Raw genomic sequence first — 19,353 nt, 5'->3', positions numbered from 1 at the left:
GTTTTGTTGACAAAAATTATGCCGCTTTAATTAAACCGCTGTTGCATGTCCACACTATGCTCCTTGTGTAAGCAGAGAGCATCCACACTAGCAGCTCCTGCATCGACACAGAGAGCAGTGCACTGCGGGTAGCTATCCCACTATGCAACTGGCTGCAGGGTTCTTTGGAAAGGGTTTGCAATGCCTCATGGGCCAGGTACAGCATCACATGATGCAGGTTTCTCAGTCCCATCGTTCCATGGGCATCCTACTAGATTGCCAGCCGCTTTTCAACTGAAGTGTGGAGGGAGGGAAGGAGGTTGGGACAGGGAGCGTGTGGGGGGGGGGGGGAAGAGACAGAAAAAGTGTGTATTGGGGAAGCATGTGAGAGACTGTAGTGCGGGGAAGCGCATATGTGAGAAAGACTGTGCGCTGGGAAAGTGTGTGTGTTGTGGGAGAGTGTCAGCAAGCTGTCTCTTTAAGTTCAGACAGCAGCCTGGGCAACCAATCCTGGGGGAGGGGGACACCCCCCACAACATCCCCTGGCTCTACACAGCAGTCTCTTCCCCCACTTCACCCCTGCAGCAACAGTCTGCTCTGCCTGCCTGCCGATTCCATATTGAAGATTCTGTGATTCCCTGCGAATTCTCCCACAGCCTCCTCAGCCACCATGAGCAGCATCCTCAGCAGATCTGAGAGCTCTCCACACTGAGGAATATCAAAGCTTCCTGGAGCTTTCAAAGGTGAGGAGCGCAAGCCTGCAGGGCAGCCAAATTCAAAAGAGTAAGCAGAGCGGTCATGATGGTGGGCCTTGTGGGATACTAGGGAAGGCCAGTTATGTTGACATAACGAACAGCAGCATTTACACTGATGCTTTGCCACTTTAACTTTACCGCAGAAAGCTCTATGCCTCTTCTCAAGGTGGTTTTATTTTGTTGGCAAAACAGCAGAGTTTTGCTGCCAATAGTAGCTTTGTAGTGTGTACACCGCCATGTTTTGTCAGCAAAAAACTGCCTTTTGACAATAAAACTGTGCCATGTAGACAAGGCCTAAATATAGAACTCACAACTAATTTGGGGTTTGTGGCCTTGCTCTTAACTGTCTACCCTGAGGTTGGTACTCATGGTCTTGAGTCACAGCAGGCAACCTTACAGGGTTTTCCAGAAAAGGGGGAGGGAGACTCACACATGAATATATATGATTTTTTCCTTGGTGTAACTACTTTAGCTCAAACAAGAAGTATCCAAGTTTCATGCTAATATTTAACACAGGAGTAACAAGTAACAAGCCACTAATTTTAGTTGAACATAAAAAGAACTGAACAACTTTGTGATGTGTTAAGTAGTAAATAGACTTATATTTTGAACTACACATATACAGAATTATAATATATGCAGTATCACATATTATGCTACTCCCTTCCAACTCTGAATGCATTAACAAAAGTGACATATAGAAAAATGGCATCAAACCCTTCTCGGCTTGTCAGAGAAGAGCACTATTTTCTGCATATTTGCAATCTGTATTCAAATATGTGTTACTATGTAGCTGTGGGTTTTGTTGGCTTGCTGCTGAGTCATTGTGTAGTCAGGGTATTCCACATAGAAAATAAGCAGGTTAAAATAGATACACAAAGGCCTGGTCTACACTAGGAGTTTATGTCGAATTTAGCAGCGTTACATCGAATTAACTCTGCACCCGTCCACACCACGAAGCTATTTAGTTCGACATAGAGGTCTCTTAAATTCGACTTCTGTACTCCTCCCCAACGAGGGGAGTAGCACTAAATTCGACATGGCCATGTCGAATTAGGCTAGGTGTGGATGGAAATCGACGCTAATAGCTCCGGGAGCTATCCCACAGTGCACCACTCTGTTGACGCTCTGGACAGCAGTCCGAGCTCGGATGCTCTGACCAGCCACACAGGAAAAGGCCCGGGAAAATTTGAATTCCTTTTCCTGTCTGGGCAGTTTGAATCTCATTTCCTGTTTGGACATCGTGGCGAGCTCAGCTGCACTGGCAACGATGCAGAGCTCTCCAGCAGAGATGGCCATGCAATCTCAGAATAGAAAGAGGGTCCCAGCATGGACTGATCGGGAAGTCTTGGATCTGATCGCTGTGTGGGGCGATGAGTCCGTGCTTTCCGAGCTGCGATCGAAAAGACGGAATGCAAAGATCTACGAGAAGATCTCTAAAGCCATGGCAGAGAGAGGATACAGCCGGGATGCAACGCAGTGCCGCGTGAAAATCAAGGAGCTGAGACAAGGCTACCAGAAGACCAAAGAGGCAAACGGACGCTCCGGATCCCAGCCCCAGACATCCCGTTTCTACGAGGCACTGCATTCCATCCTAGGTGCGGCCGCCACCACTACCCCACCACTGACCGTGGACTCTGAGGATGGGATATTGTCGACGGCCACTTCCTCGGAGATGTTAGCGGACGGGGAAGATGAGGAAGGAGATGAGGAGGACGAGGCAGTCGACAGTGCTTACAACGCTGATTTCCCCGACAGCCAGGATCTCTTCATCACCCTTACAGAGATCCCCTACCAACCGTCCCCAGGCGTTAACCCGGACCCAGAATCAGGGGAAGGATCAGTCGGTAAGTATTTTAAACATGTAAACATTTATTTTGAACAGAACAGGAATATTAACAATATTAACAATGGGTTTTTCATGATTAGTTTGCCCTAGGCGCTTAACGTTTCAGTCCTTGGCAGTGCAACTACTGCAAAAAAATCTAACAATGTCCGGTTTATCATAATTGGTTTGCCCTAGGCGCTCTACTGTTTAGTCCTTGCCAGTGCAGCTACAGTAAAATCCGGTCTATATGTCCGGGGATAGAGCTGAAATCCTCAAGGGACATCTCCATGAAGCTCTCCTGGAGGTAATTGGAAAGCCTTTGCATGAGGTTCCTTGGGAGAGCGGCCTTATTGTGTCCTCCGTAGTACGAAACGTTTCCACGCCAGGAGATAAGCAAGTACTCGGGGAGCATTGCCTTGCAGAGCATGGCGGCATACGGCCCTGGTCTTTGCAGGCTTTCCCGAAGCATCCTTTCTTTCTCGGTCTCTGAAATCCTCATCAGAGTGATGTCGCTCATGGTGACCTGCTTTGAATTAGGTAGGGGAATGTTAGTATTGGGACTTCTTGCCTGTTCCTTTACAGAACTGTAACCGGCGGTTTACAGCCACGCGGTGGAGGCGGGAGAGGGGCAGCATACAGGGATCTTTCCCTGGGACAGCCACGAGGGGGTGGGACAGGGGCAGAGTTCATGCTTGCTGAATTGCTGGCAGCAGGAACTGGCCAACGCTAGGAGCATTGCTTTGAACGTGAAAGGAGGCCAGTGCTATTATTAAAGTTTTAAGCAGCCACAAATCTACGGCTTACCATGTCAGCCTGCTACCAAAATTCCGCTGTCCTGCCCCGCTTGTGTGATCTGCACTGCAAGACCCCAGGCACTGAAAGCGAAGGCCGAAAATTCGACCTTGTCCTGAGTGCGCATGTGATAGGTGTTGTGCATGGTCTTGTTCACAGAGAAAGACTATGTTCTTTGTTCCCAACAAAATTTATCTTTCTGAGGAATTCACTCCCTTTTTCCCATCCCACAGCTGCGACTGTCTCCCGACCTACCCTGGCATCACACTCCCAGAGGCTAGCGCAGATTAGGCGTAGAAAGAAGAGGACACCGGACGACATGTTCTCGGAACTTATGGGCTGCTCCCGAGCCCAGGCAGCCCAGCAGACCCAGTGGAGGGAGAACTTGTCCCAAATCCATCGATCACACATGGAACGGGAGGAGAGGTGGCGGCAGGAAGACCAGCAGGCGACTCAAACGCTGCTTGGACTAATGAGGGAGCAAACGGACACGCTCCGGCGCCTTGTGGATGTTCTGCAGGACCGGAGGCAGGAGGACAGAGCCCCGCTGCAGTCTATCTCTAACCGCCCTCCCCCGCCACAAAGTCCCATACCCCCCTCACCCAAAGTCCCAAGAAGGAGGGGCGGCAGAGTCCGTGAAAACTCTCACTCCACCCCTGCAGACTGCTCAAGTAGCAGAAGGCTGTCATTCCCCAAAATTTGATAAGTCCTTTCCTTCCCGCCTCACCCAAGCCCCCGTCCCAGTTTCATCCCCCAGTTTCATGTGTAGTTGCTAATAAAAAATATGTTTCTGTTAATTACTGTTTCCATCATGTTCTTTTAGAGGAGAGTCTGTTTGAAGGGGGGGAAGGGGGTTGGTAATTGGACAGGACAGTCACCTTTACCAGGGTATAGACGCGGGGGCAGGTTCAGCAGCAGGGCACACACACATTGCAGTCACTAGTTACCCTGGTCAGTCTTGGAGGTGGTTTTCATGTTCTCTGTGTGTGTGTGTGGGGGGGGGGGGGGGGCTATGTGACTTTGTGGCGGGGGAGGGCGGTTAGAGATCTTATGCAGCGGTCCTTATCCTGGATCACAGAGCCACGCAGCAGGGGATCTGTAACCGTCCTCCCCCTGCCACAAAGTCACATAGCCCCCACACACAGAGTCCCGAACAGGAGGGGTGGCAGGTTCCGTTGAAACAACCAGTCCACCAGTGCGGACCGCTCTAGGAGCAGGAGCCTGTCATTCCTCGAGTTTAGAAGCGTCCTTTGCATCACTACACTACACCCGCTCCCCACCACAGTCTGCGTCCCAGTTTCAACACTTTACCGAAAAAACAGTAATAAAGAAAACGGTGTTCATTAACAAATTTCCAGTGATTTTATTTTTAAACGTGTGTTGGAAGGGGGGGAATGGGGTGAACGGGGTATGTGACTGGAGAGGATAGTGAACATTCACTGGGTAAAGAAACGGGGGCAGGTTCAGCTTCTCTGTAAACAAACTTCATAGTCACAGGTTACCCTGCTCACTCAGGAACCTAGCTTTCAAAGCCTCCCGGATGCACAGCGAGTCCCGCTGTGCTCTTCTAATCGCACGGCTGTCTGGCTGGGCGTAATCAGCAGCCAGGCTATTTGCCTCAACCTCCCACCCCGCCACAAAGGTCTCCCCCTTGCTCTCACAGAGATTGTGGAGCACACAGCAAGCTGCAATAACAATGGGGATATTGGTTTCGCTGAGATCACAGCAACTCAGTAAGCTTCTCCATCTCCCCTTGAGACGGCCAAAAGCACACTCCACCACCATTCTGCACTTGCTCAGCCGGTAGTTGAACAGTTCTTTTTCACTGTCCAGGGCGCCTGTATAGGGCTTCATGAGCCAGGGCAGTAGCGGGAAGGCTGGGTCCCCGAGGATCACTATAGGCATCTCCACATCCCCAAGAGATATTTTGTGGCCCTGCAGCCGTCTAAACAGACCAGAGTTCCTGAAAACACGAGCGTCATGAACCTTGCCCGGCCATCCGACGTTGATGTTTGTAAAACGTCCCCTATGGTCCACCAGTGCTTGCAGCACCATTGAAAAGTAGCCCTTTCGGTTAATGTACTGGCAGGCCTGGTGGTCCGGTCCCAGGATAGGGATGTGAGTTCCATCTATAGCCCCACCGCAGTTTGGGAATCCCATCGCGGCGAAGCCATCTATGATGACCTGCACGTTTCCCAGGGTCACTACCTTTGACAGCAGTACTTCAACGATTGCGTTGGCTACTTGCATCACAACCACCCCCACGGTAGATTTGCCCACGCCAAAGTGGTTCGCGACTGACCGGTAGCTGTCTGGCGTTGCAAGCTTCCAGAGGGCTATGGCCACTCGCTTCTGGACACTCAGGGCTGCTCACATCCAGGTGTCCTTGCGCTTCAGGGCAGGGGACAGCAACTCACAAAGTTCCAGGAAAGTCCCCTTCCGCATGCGAAAGTTTCGCAGCCACTGTGATTCATCCCAGACCTGCAGCACTATGCGGTCCCACCAGTCCGTGCTTGTTTCCCGGGCCCAGAATCGCCGTTCCACAGCATCAACATGACCCATTGCCACCATGATGTCCTCGGCGCGGGGTCCCGTGCTTTGTGACAGGTCTGTGCCACTCTCAGACTTCAGGTCCTCACCGCGCTGCCGTAGCCTCCTCGCCCGATTTCTCAGCATCTGCCTCTGGGAAAGGTGGATGATAAGGTGCGAGGTGTTGACAACGGCCATAACTGCAGCGATGGTCGCAGCGGGCTCCATGCTCGCAGTGCTGTGGCGTCCGCGCTGTCACTCACCAGAAAAGCGCGCGAAATGAAATGATTGCCCGCCGGCGCTTTCAGGGAGGGAGGGCGGGAGTGACGGTTGGATGACGACAGTTACCCAAAACCACCCTCGACACATTTTTTTTCCCCAGCAGGCATTGGGGGCTCGACCCAGAATTCCAATGGGCAGCGGGGACTGCGGGAACTGTGGGATAGCTGCCCACAGTGCACCGCTTCCAATGTCGACGCTTGCCCCGTTAGTGTGGACTCACAAAGTCGAATTACTGTCCTTAGTGTGGATACACACGTTTGACTTTGTAATATCGATTCCACATATTCGATTTAAGTAAAATCGAACTACTCTCGTAGTGTAGACATACCCTTAGAAAAGTCAGACTTTCTTCAAAATATTGTGAAATATGCTAATGCACTTATTTTTATACCTTCAGGCAATCTGCAGTATTTCATAATCTTGTGAAATGCAACTAATTGTGCCAACTGCATTTTTTCATCCTTCAAAAAAGGAGCTTGGAACAAGTATGATTTTCAGTTACCCATACATTTGCCTCAAGAGCAGACTCTTAGCCAAAGATTTGATCTTCAGGCCTTTCCTTCCCACCACCACCCATTAACATTTTAGAGTTATAAGTTGAGGGAAAATACTGGCATTAACTAATTTTAGTTCTCTTTCTTTGGTGTGGTGAAAATCATCATTTCATTGTTTCTAATCAGTAAGCTCTGCACAAGTAAAGCTTCAGCAAGAAGTTTAAAAATGCTACACATGCTGTAGGACACTAAACGGTGCCATATTTCCTGTTGATTCTTGTCTACATTACATTTAGTGGCAACACTGGGAGTACTAGGGCTTATCTACACAGGGACTCTCAGGAAAGTTATAACAAATCAACTAAAGGTACAAAAAGTCAATGTGAGGAAGTTAAAGTGCATTAAGTCCTCATGTAGATGCTCTCACTTAGCTCACTGTGACTTAATCCTCCTTGGAATGTGGGAGACCTGGGAAGAGGTGGTGGGATGTCTGGGTCAGAGAAAGTGAAAATGACTCTCTAACTCAGTGGTTAACATGCTCACCTGGATTCCAATCCCTGATGCAATCAATGTTTAAGTGTTTTATACAAAGTGGAACAGTTTCAACAGGAGGGACAAAGAAAAACCCATAGGTACCTTGTAGCCCAGTGATTAGTACATTCAGCAAGGAGATGGGAGAGCTAGGTTCAAATCCCTGCTCCCAATCAGACAGAGTGGGGACTTGATCCAGAGTATCCCACATGAGAATTCCATCTATTGAGCTACTAGGTATAAGAGACTGGAACCACCATACTTTTTGCATGTCAGGTGTGCTCTGACCTCATTTCCTGGATCAGGCCCTGATGGCAAGGTAAGCGAGGGAACATTTAGTTTGTGAATCCCATCGAGACTAAGGCTCAAAGCTGCCCTGTGGTATCAGAACTTAGGCAGCTTTGTGCACGGGGCACAGCTGTCTTTAAAATTAGACAAAATATTGGTCTATTCTATCCCTTAAGGTTAATTCAATAATGTCAAAATTTTCTACAGCGGCCAATGATTTTGGATGTCTCAACTTTTGGGTGCCTTACTTGACATGACTTGAATCTTTGTGGACCTAGCCCAAAGTATCTCAAGTCTCTCTCTCTCATATATTATATATCAAAAAACTAAAAAAACATTCTTCCTGAACTATGCAGACTTCAGAACTGGATGAAAAAAATTCTTTAATTACTTGTTTAGTCTAGACAGGATGACTCAAGTCTAAAAACTCCAATGCCACATCTCAAAATCAGCGTTACAATATACCTTGTCAACAGGAAATTTAAACAATGAAAAGCTTATGTGGCCTATTCATCACATACAGAAAGTGAGGCTCTTGCCTGTCAGGATGGCAAAGCAAACTGATGCTTAGTACTTGCTTTCATCTGATCATGAAACAATTTAGGTAGGAATTAAATGTAGCAAACTTTCTTCTAAAAATGGCTGAAATAGACACACGTGACAAAATTCATAGAAGAAAATTAAGTCTGTATGCACACTGCTGCAGTTTAAAGAGATCAATTTACTTATCAAGGGACATAACCAATAGTTAAGTTCTTAGTATATAGGATAGTTGATTACAATGTTGGTAGAGATCCTATTGTTATGATAACTGTATAAAAGATCCTACAAAATATCTATACTAGGATATAAATATCTGGTTTATACTATATGTACCTTTTCTCACATAATTATTTTAAAAACATGCGCCAACTATCTAACTAAATGTTCTACAAGGCTATAGTTATCTTACATTCATAGACAACAAAAGTTATATTCCATGTTCTAGTAGCAACCTCTTGTGGCCAAACACAGGTGCTGCATTCTACACTTTAGGGACCCTATCCTGCAAGGTACTGTATCCTGAAGCAAAAGACACTGAAGACACTCATAAGAAAATAAACCAACATCCTCAAAACTGGCCATTGATTTTTGGGTACCCTACTTGAGATGCCTCGAACCTGACTTGTTGAAGTGCAGAGTATCCATAATTCTACTTGAAATCACCTGGAACTGTAGGCGTTCTGCACAACAGTTGGCCGAAAGTCAGGGTCAAGGCACCCAAATATTATTGAACTGGGGCCAAAATGCAGGGCATGTCTCCAATTTTAATCTATGTCCTCACATAACATTATGTAAATTGATTCTGCTATTTGCACAAGATAGCCATAACGTGCTTTTTTATAGACATTTGAAATACAAAAAATGACACTAGTTTAGTGCACGTTAGCAGGACATTTTATAGTTCCTCCCCTTTGTAAGTTATTTTCACACATGAACATTAGAAACTACTTTATCCTGGCACCCTTCTAAACAGCTTAGACCAGGGGTGGGCAAACTTTTTGGCCCGAGGACCACATCTGGGTGGGGAAATTGTATGCAGGGCCATGAATGTAGGGCTGGGGCAGGGGGTTGGGGTGTGGGAGGGAGTGTGGGGTGTGGGAGGGGGTGCCGTGTGCAGGAGGGGGCTCAGGGTAGGGGCTTGGGGTGCAGGAGGGGTGTGGGGTACAGCAGGGGGTTGGGGGCTCAGGGCAGGGAGTTGGAGTGCAGGAGGGGGTGCAGAGTGGGGGAGAGGGGCTCAGGGCAGGAGGTTGGCATGCAGGAGGGGTGCGGGGTGCAGCAAGGGACTCAGGGCGGGGGGTTGGGGGCTCAGGGCAGGGGGTTGGGGGTGCAGGAGAGGTGCAGGTGTGGCAGGAGGCTCAGGGCAGGGGGGCAGAGTGCAGAAGGGGGCTCAAGGCAGGGGGTTAGGGGGCTCAGGGTAGGGGGCTGGGATGCAGGATGTGTTCGGGGTGCAGGCTCCGGCCCAGTCTGCTTACCTCGAGTGGCTCCAGGGTGGCAGCAGCGAGCAGCAGGGCTAAGGCAGGCTCCCTGCCTGCCCTGGCCCCACACCACTCCCGGAAGTAGCCAGCATGTCCCGCAGTGGCTCCTGGGGGCGGGATGGGGCAGGCGGCTCTGCCACATGCTGCCCTCACCTGCAGGTACCACCTCCAAAGCTCCCATTGGCCACGGTTTCCTGTTCCCGGCCATTGGGAGCTGCGGGGGGTGGTGCCTGCAGATGAGGGCAGTGCACAGAGCCCTCTTCCCCCCCCCCCCCCCATCCCCCAGGGGCCGCAGGGACGTGGTGCCAGCCGCTTCCAGGAGCAGCACAGGGCCAGGGCAGGCAGGGAGCCTGCCTTAGCCCTGCTGCGCCACGGGGCTGGCAATCCTGCAGGCCAGATTGAAAGCCCTGATGGGCCAGATCCGGCCCACGGGCCGTAGTTTTCCCTCTCCTGGTTTAGACCCCTGGCTTTGGTAGACGAGGACACCCTTAGGAATCTGAATGTAAGCAATGCTCTAAATACATCTAACAGCACTGAAGCTTCCTTAGAGAGATTTAGCAGCACTTCTTCCTTAAGAGTAAATTACATGCCAAAAACCCTACTGGGCAGTCTGACTCCGTCCACCCCTTCCCACTATAGGGTGGGGCCCACAATACAGTGGGAAGGGGTGGAGGGACTCATAACCACCATCTCCAGGCAGCAGGGAGGAACTCAGGACCCCACTGACTGCACCCACCTTCCCTGCCCAGCTGGCTCCTATAGGCAGAGGGAGGGGAGCGGGGAACTGAAGCCAGGGCTTGGACGTCATACATGGGAACGGCTGGCTCCCCTCCCCAAGTGGAAGGGATTCCCCCTGCCCATATGAGGACTTCCCACCGCAGAAAGAAGCCCCGCCCTCCTGGGGGCGGGCCTTCCCCAGGCCCCTGCCTAGAAAAGGCAAATCCCCCCTGCTCCGGCAGGGGCAGGTCCTGTCCCGACCCCAAGCGAGGCACGGGGGGGGGCGCGTGGAGACTCTCTTCCTGCCCCCCCCTGAAGGTGGCGAGCAGGCCCGTCGGTCTGTGGCGCGAAGGGGAGGAAAGGGGGCTGGCTGGCTGGGCTAGCAGCGGGACTGGGGGCTCGGAGCAGGAGGTTGGCTCAATACCGGGGGGGCAGGAACAGGCTGAGCAGGAGGAGGGGGCCTGGCGAGCAGCAGCTCCCCCAAGGGTTAATTAGCTCTGGGGTTCCGCTCCCCAGCTGCCGTGAGGCCGGCCCGGGGGGACTGGAGGAGTTCCCGGGAGGTCGGTAGCTGAGGAAAGAGGGGCCATGCCGGCGGTGGGAATAATACGTACGGGAACTATTTCATACGCGGATAGATCATAAAATGAACAGCTACCAGACGGGTCTACTTTTTATGCTCCCCCCTCCTCCTCCTCCCAGGATAGAATCCCTCCGCGCGCCTTCCCCTCCCCCCACTGCTCACATTTAGACCCGGGCCGCCCCGCTCACCTGCAGCCGGAGCCTCCATAGTCGGTGGCGGGAGGGGGTGGTCGTGAAATAAGGCCAAGGTGGGGGTTTTAAAGCACTTTCGTCCCAGTCGACTAGGCCACCTGGGCGCCCCACTGGCTTCCCCGCTCCTTGTGAAATTATTATTTTTAATGGGGGTCAGAAAAGCGAGGTGGCGGATTATGGCGAATCTGCCGCGTCCGACACGGCGGCTTCTTGCTCAGCGACGTCGCACGGAGAGCGCGAGGGCAGAGGGGGAAGGTGGGGAGGGGCTGGGAGGGGGCGCGCGCCGTCCAACCGCTGCCGAGTGAGCGGTTGTTGGGTGGCGCATGCGCGTCTCTTTCCTGCCTGGAGTCGCGACCGCTCGCTCCGCCTCTCTAATGCGGAGCTGCGGCGTCGCCATGGGTGCGCGCGTGGCGGGGCCGTCATAGTCGGGCGCCGCGCGGAGCGGCGTTCAGGTGTTTCCGGGAGGTGGCTGCAGCCCCAGCGGGGGTCAGTCGGGATCCCAGCCAACCAGATTGCGCAATAAACTGGCGGGTTCTCCGGCCCTTTCTCACAGGCTCCGGGGCTGCTGGAGCGGAGAGAGCCCCGGGGAGGAGGGAGCCGCGCGTTCACCTCGGACCTGTGGGGAGGCCTGCGGGGGTGAAGCGGGCCCTGCCTCAGTTTCCCTCCCTGTCAGTAGCTACAGGAGAGAACTTGGGCAGCGGTGCCAGTCAGAGGATGCTCGCACGGCGTTGGGAGGTATGATTGCGGCTCCCCTGCGCACACCTGTGCTGGCTTTAATCTAGCTAGCTTGCTGACTGTCACAGTGAAGGGGAAGGGTTCCTGGGGGGGCTGGTACAGCCTGTACTGCTCTACCTATGTACTGCTGTCGGTAACTGTGCGGGCTAGGTTACAGCTAGCACAGGTATTCCCAGGCTGCAGTCACACCTCCCGGTGTAGTGTAGACATGCTCTGAGACACCGCTTCCCTTTCCCTGATACTGACGTAGGTGAGGTTGGGGAAGTGCTGGAGCCCCCTTTTATAGAAGATGGGGGCTGGGAGTAAGGCAAGGATGCAGCTCTCTCTCCTGGGGCTGGAATCTGAGGACCTTCAGGCCACAGTACAAAGTTCATCTGTGCCCACCTTCTGGGGGAGGGATTGGTGTTTGTGGTGGTAAGATATTGCTTGAATTTGAGTGTTAAAGTTGCTCGTGAGTTTTGAGGAAGCTGCTGGCTCTCAAATGTACTTTTAAAATTATGTTAAAGGCACCTTGGAGCTCAGGTAGGAACTTTTTTTTTCTATAGACTTAAATAGAGAAATGGTAAAGTTAGGTTATAAAATGTGGATTCTCTTGCCTCAACTAAATTCCCTGAGTTTGAGGCACTGAGCACCCGTAGCTAACATCTTCATGTTAATTTATGAGCTTGTGACTCAGGAGATAGAGGTTCAGTTCCCTGCTGCATCACATACTTCCTGTGTGACTGTGGGCAAATCACTTAGCCTCTCTGTGCTTCATTCCCTGCTTCACCACATATCCTTGTAAGATGTAAGCTTATCCAACCTCTTGTTTTACGCAGTTGATTTTTTTTTAGATAATGTTCATAACAGTTATAGGTACATGTAATAAAATGTTCTCTATAAGGACCAGATTAATAATATTTAGCATCTATAGTACTTACCCTTTATTTTCAAAGTCCTGTATGTATATTAAGTATTTAATCCTAACTATATTAAATGTTATATTACTCTTTCTAGATTGGCTCCATGATGCTGAGGGGTACCAGGTACCCGCTCTCCCCCAACCTCTTAATTTTGCAAGGGAATAATACTGAGTTAAAATAATAAATACAGCATTTTAGGACAAATAAGTTGCCATAAATCAGGAAAAGGCATGTGCTTTCTAAAGGACAGGTAACATGTATGAACACAGACCCTGATTTCTGCAGAGAGTCGTCAGTGGGACTTTCTGTGAGCTACAGGGATCCACCTGCAGAGAGCTCATTGTAGGAGCTTGGCCTCAGGCTCCAAGTCAACAAAATACATAAGCATGTGCTCAAATCCATTATTTTTTAGCAAAGCACTTAAGGTTCCTATCATTTCAGTCTTTTGTTATAAACTCATAGGAATCTATACCAATCCATATTACTTTACTAGAATCATCTTGTCAGGTTCTTTCATCATAAGCAGAAGAAATCAAAAAACTATTATTAGCATTGATGTGATTACTTTTCATTGAATATCCTGAAATATATCAATGACTATTTTCCAGCAAAACTGTATTGTTTTGGTTTGATTTGAATCTGAAAGTCACTACTAGGCAATGGAGCTGAAAAAGTTTGCCTCCTGATGTTGTTTTTTTTCCTGCAAAAACAAAGAAAGCACTATTGGTTAGTTGATGGAATGGTTGATTCATAAGATTTTTATGAATACTATTGATAATACACCAAGGGTGGCTTTTTTTTAAAAAGAGCTATTTGAATTTGGTTTCAGATCTGACTATTGAAACTTCATACCGTTAAAAAGAGACATTCAGTTCCTTGTCAATACTGTCAACTCCTTTGTGTTAACCTTAAAGTGACCAGCATTTGTTTCACTTGTCTTGACAACTGATTGCAATAAAACAATGTAAACAGGTGTCCACTTCAGCTGAAGGGTCCATACAGAGACTTCAACACATGTGCTTAACTTTAACCATATAAGTAATCCCTTTCAATCAAGTCTTTGTAGGATCGGGGCCTTAGAGTGAAGTTATACTCTGAAAAGTGGTTCTGCATTTGGGCCTCAATGACCTTCATGGGCAGTTTTCACAGTATACAAATAAAGGAATGTTTTCTCTGACTGCCAGCTCTGCAAACGACCTGTGAATAACAAACTATGTTCTTTCCTACATAGGGAAGGTCCTCCGCAGTATTTTGCACCTCCCTTGGGTGCCAGAAGATTGGAGCCAAGATGCTAGCCACGTAACTACTGCAGTGGCTAAGGACTATGAAGCCTGTAAAGTTCAATAAAATGAGTAAACGTTGAGTAGTTGTTAAAATCATATTTTTTCATTAATGCTTGGTTGTTTGCAACTCGAAATTGAAGGGCAGCCAATTAGTAACTTTTCTTGCCCAGGAGATCAAGGTGTTTAGACTCCTTAAGAGACGGTCTGGAGTGTGCTTGATGGTTTCTTTTGTTGATTTCAGGGAGTTGGAGTAACACTTCTCCCATCCAACCCCCATTCTCTTGGCTGGAATGTAATATTTTTTGTCTGTCCATTTGCAAGGGGCGAAATAGTGGCAAGTATCTGCCATAGAGCATGAGCTGGTGCCTCATTGATGGGTAGGGAGGGAGATCTTACCCTGAAGGTTAATGTATAAAATGTCCACCAGGGAATGTTGAGACTCCTGGACTTCTCCAATGGAATCTGGAGGGATTTAGCTAGATACCCCAGTAAGTTCTGGAAGACCCTAAAGTCATCTGCATAAGAGGGCAGTGGTAGAATTACTACCTCATTGGGGAAGAGAAGGACTTGGCTGAAGCCGGAGATTCTTCTTTGTTCAGTGGGTCTCGCTCCTCTTGGGCTCTTCAGGTACAGAGGGAACATGTGGTACCGGCAAGCAATCTTGGGATGGCAGGAGCCATTGCACTACTGACAGGTGTTTCTTCCATGCAGGTACCCTATAAAATTGGTAGCCGTAATGTGTCCAGGGGGGCCAGTAGGCCCATTGTGCAGGTGGATAGGGGAAGAGTCCCCGAGAGTATTTGTGACCAGGGAACCTAGGACATTTGCTGGTCTCTGAAAAGTCCTCAGGGCTCATCCATAGAGGAATGTGGTGGCACAGTGCTGAAACAGAGCCCTGTACAAAAATCTCAGAGTGAGGATGTCATCCCCCAAGTTGAAAAGAGGGGCTTTGAGCATCAGTGCCGGTACAGGAGGCAATGGATCAGATCCTGTTCTGGTGGGAAAAGGTTCAATTACCAATTGTCAAAGTGGTATTAGTGAAGGGGCTCTTATGGTATCCTTAGAGAAGAGACTGGTTCCTCAGATAAGATACTTAGAGGAAAGGAATCTAGAGGGCCATGTTAATGAGCAGTAGAAGCCAGAGGTGGTACTGGGCCTTGGAACAGGGATTCATGCAGGAGTGAGGATGCTGCTTGCAGTACTGGAGGAGCAGACAAGAATGTTTCTCTGCTCGGAGTGCTGATGTCCCAAGGACAGTATCAGAGAGGGAGTCTCTCTTGGTCTTTGTGGTCTCTATGGCTTTGAGGGTATGAGCCCTTGAGGTAGTCTTAGAGTCCCTGATTTTAGATGCATCTTGGTGCCAGATGGTTCTGAGATAAACAGCACTGAAAGGCCCCTAACTGAAGACCTCTCTGATCGGGACTTCTTAGGTGGTACCAGGATCTGTCGGAGCCTTGACTGTACTCATTGTGGGTACATAGATCCTGAGAGTTGGCCCTGTAAGGTGACTTACCACTCTTTTTCTAGAGTCTGTAGTAGGAGTCTTTTAGAGAATTTCATCTCTGGAGCTGTCCCTGGAACTCCCAAAGTCCCTGGAATGGCCTGAAACATTGAGGCCAATGTACCGGGGGTGCAAAGTTTGCACAGGGTTTAAAGGAAGGTCTTGCAAAGATAGAAAGGCTAGGCTGACGCTCCTCGTAACAGAGCTCTCCTTAGCTCTAGCAGGAACTGTTTGGATGGAACATGAGTTTCTCTGAGATATGGGAGATGGCTAGAGTGGCTTTCACTACAGGGAAAAGACCTGTGGCAGGTCTGGTAGGGCTTGAACCCCAGGGTCTTAGGCATAACCCGGGCAGTGCTATAGACCACAAAGTGTGAGGCAACTAGTTCAGACAGGTGGGAGGATGGGGAAAGACCCCAAGCACAAGTTAAATAAGGAAAGAAAATAAGAAAGGCAGGAAGTGGCTGAAAGCAGCAGACGCCGCAGTTGCTCCATCTCAAGTTGCAAGAGGTTGAAAAGGAGCTAGAGTGGCAGCAGGTCTGCTCTGTGCCTCCTTGTATGCCCTCACCTGGGAATATGAGGTGCTGCTATGCGCAGGTGTGGACGCTGCTATTTACAATCTCCCGTCAAGCGTGCATGGGCTCTCTCACATCCTGCAGTGGAGCACCCATAGGGGAAAACTGTTCACACACTTTTTGGGTTCTCTTTTTGCAAATATTCTAGCAAATGAGTTTAGTTGCAGGAATATTTGCCAAAACAGCTAGTCTTAGCAAATATTACAAAGCAAGTGTCAAGTTTATAATTTCAAGTATTTGTGCGGCAACATGGGTCTGAGAATTGCACTAAACCAAGCTCTGTGTGTGTGTGTGTGTGTGTGTGTGTATGTGTCCAGGGGGGAGGGGAGGAGAGAGGGAGGAACGTGACCTTTTGTTCCCTGTTGTTAGTTCACCTATTGAATGCTTACAACAAATTGCTCTCAAATAAGCTGAAGACCAATACTTTGTAGAAAATATGTGGCTAAAAAAGAAAATTGCAACATTCACAGAGAATTTACAACTCAGATTATACATTACAAATTATTTACTCAATTTTGGCCAGAATGGAATCCACCTAATTGTATTCTCTGCAGTGCTAACAAAATTCAAATTACTGAAAACTAAAACAATTGTGATGCTGAATTCACACAAGTTTCTAGACTGTTGAGTAAGAAGGTGCCATTTTGAAATGGCTTTTCTGACCATAACCACACTTCAGAGATTTACTTTCATTTCTTTTAAAAAGACACATTTTAAAAAACTTTCAATCTCAAATGTAAACTGAGCATTGTCATTGAGCTGGTGTGTTTCCAGTGGGATCCCTCGGGGATCAGTTCCTGGCCCCACACTATTTAACACTTTTATCAATGATCTCATGAAAACAAAATCATCACTGATAAAGTTTACAGATGGCCCAAATATAGGGGGAGTGATAAATAATGAAGAGGACAGGTCAATGATACAGAGTGAGCTGGATCGCTAGGTAAGCTAGATGCAAGCAAACAATATACATTTACATTTAGATGTATTAAAATGCATCAACTAGGAACAAAGAACATAGGCCATCCATACAGGGTGGGGGATTCTATCCTGGGAAGCAGTGACTCTGGAAAAGATTTGGGGGTTATGAATAATCCGCTGAAGGTGAACCCTCAGTGCAACACTGTGGCCAAAAGGGCTAATGTGATTATTGGATGCATAAACAGAAATCTTGAGTAGGAATAGATGGGTCATTTTACTTTTGTATTTGATACTGGTGCAACTACTGCTGGAATGTTGTGTCCAGTTCTGGTGTCAGCATTTCAAAATGGACATTGATAAATTGGACAGAGTTCAGAGAAGAGCCATGAACATTATTAAAAGATGCTTTATAATGATAGACTCAAAGAGCTCAATCTATTTAACTTAACAGAGAAGGTTTAAGTGGTGACTTGAGTATAGTATAAGTACCTACATGGGGAACAAATATTTGATAATGGGCTCTTCAATCTAACAGAAAGGTAGAACATGATCCAATGGCTGAACATTGAAGCTAGACAAATTAAGACTGGAAATAAGATATACATTTTTAACAGTGAGGGTAATTAAACATTGGAACAATTTACCATGGGTCATGGTGGATTTTTCCATCACTGGCAATTTTTAATCAAGACTGGATGTTTTTTTATAAAAGATCTGCTTTGGGAATTATTTTGGGGAAGTTCTATGGCTTGTGTTATATAGGAGGTCAGACGGTGCTCACAGTGATCCCTTCTGCCCTTGGAAGCTGTGACTACATTCTGAGTTTCTTGTCAAACATAGATTCTTTGAGGACAGTGTAATGGGGTAGACTACTGCTGGGGCACCCCTCATAGCTGGATCTGGGGAGTAGCTCTTATTTAGCCTGGTACCCCTTTCCATCAGGTGCTCGCACTATGGTACCACTCTCTCTGGGACATGGGGTGCTCCCTCTTTGTGATTCAGCCCTCCACCCAGGTCACTATTTACTCCTCCCCTTCCAGGGTAACACAGTCCCACCAGACAAGCTGTCTGGACATTGTCTCAGACAATCTTCCAAGTCTCCAGGTCCTGTGCCCCTTTCCTGGTGGCTGGTAGGGGAATCTGGGCTCACCTGCTAGGGTCCCTGGGCTGGAACCAGGAGTATCACTACCAACCAGGTCTGCTCAGTCTCAGACCTCGTTGCTATTTCCTTGGGCTCCTTTCTACTCACCCTCTCTATTTCTTTGCCTATCTCTGGTTTGCCACTGAAGATTCTTCTGCTCCCTATGGCTACTTCACCCTTCTCGGCCTCTTGACGGACTCCCCAGTCCAGGGCAGGATCCCAGGCTTACTCTTCCCCTGGATCTCCTTGTCCCTGGCCAACCCACTTTCCCTCTAGGGAATGACTGCAGAATTCACTGTAGCCCTCTTCTGTGTTCAACTTCCTGCCTTTATACTAACCAGCCTGCTCTTGCCCAACTGGATTTCATGATCAGTTGAGCCTGGCTCTCCCTGCAGGTGCAGTCAAGTACCATAATTGGTCTTTCAGGCCCATATTAACCCCTTCAAGGCCTGGGTGGGGTACACACCCCATCACAGACAGTCTCTGTTTTGATTGTTCCAAATTTCTGGTCAGAAACAAAAGGGATCTTTCCCGGATATTACTGGAGCAGAGGGATGGTGAAGTTCTTTTTAACTCCTGGTCCTCAGAATTATGTTGGCACTGAATGCTGGTGAGTCACCAATCTCTATCAACAAGAACTTGTGAGTTGGCCAGACTATTATAAGAAATAAAAAAATAAAGCTCATCATTTCTAGGAATATTTCAGTGTTTTAGCATATAAAACATGGAACCATATTACAGGGGACTGAAAAATAATAGTAATATAAGAAGATGTTCAGGAATGTGAAAAATCTAAATATTACTCATTTCCCAAAGAAGAAACAAATTAAGTTTTATTAAGTAAAATTCTTAGAAAAAATCAGATCTGAGTAAACTGGGCTACATTCTGCTCACTTTAATAATAATGATACTCCACTCCTACATAGCACTTTTCGTTAGTAGATCTCAAAGCACTTTACAAAGGAGGTAAGTATTGTTGTTCCCATTTTACCAATGGGGAAATGAGGCATAGGGAGATGAAGTGACTTGTCCAAGATCATTCAGCAGACTGGTGGCCAAGCCAGGAATAGAACCCAGATCAACTGAGTCCCAGTCCAATGCTCTGCTGATTTAATAGGAGTGTTATGTGAGTAAGCAGGTCCACAGTGTTTATATTTTTCAGGCATTTCTGCAGACAAACAGGTTTGGAGTAATAGTCCTTTTAAAAAAAATGTGGATCTCAATGATACTGGTGTTAGAGCTATTGGAAAATCCTGTATTTGTTTGTTATGTCAAAAGGATGACCTGGAATGAGGAGAGATTAGTTTCTAA

General features: G+C 48.2%; 1 protein-coding gene and 1 long non-coding RNA gene across 2 annotated transcripts in view; one reads left to right on the top strand and one right to left on the bottom strand.

The window, feature by feature from the left end:
* Nucleotides 1–11,156, bottom strand: part of ZFAT (zinc finger and AT-hook domain containing) — a 151,300-nt gene extending 140,144 nt beyond the window's left edge. Inside the window, exon 1 of the mRNA XM_065398805.1 lies at nt 10,982–11,156. Coding sequence (XP_065254877.1) covers nt 10,982–11,000 — 19 coding nt within the window. The 5' untranslated portion in view covers nt 11,001–11,156. The remainder of the gene's footprint in view (nt 1–10,981) is intronic.
* Nucleotides 11,157–11,428: 272 nt separating this feature from the next.
* LOC135875040 (uncharacterized) lies at nt 11,429–13,981 on the top strand. The gene is made up of 2 exons (XR_010561162.1): nt 11,429–11,719; nt 13,853–13,981. It is a non-coding gene; the product is annotated as an uncharacterized LOC135875040 (long non-coding RNA).
* The last annotated feature ends 5,372 nt before the right edge of the window (nt 13,982–19,353 follow it).

This window comes from Emys orbicularis, chromosome 2 (assembly GCF_028017835.1).
Source record: "Emys orbicularis isolate rEmyOrb1 chromosome 2, rEmyOrb1.hap1, whole genome shotgun sequence".
NCBI classification, from domain to species: domain Eukaryota; kingdom Metazoa; phylum Chordata; order Testudines; family Emydidae; genus Emys; species Emys orbicularis.
The sequence above is the reverse complement of the archived record's forward strand: the minus strand, read 5'-3'. Positions and strand labels throughout refer to the sequence as shown.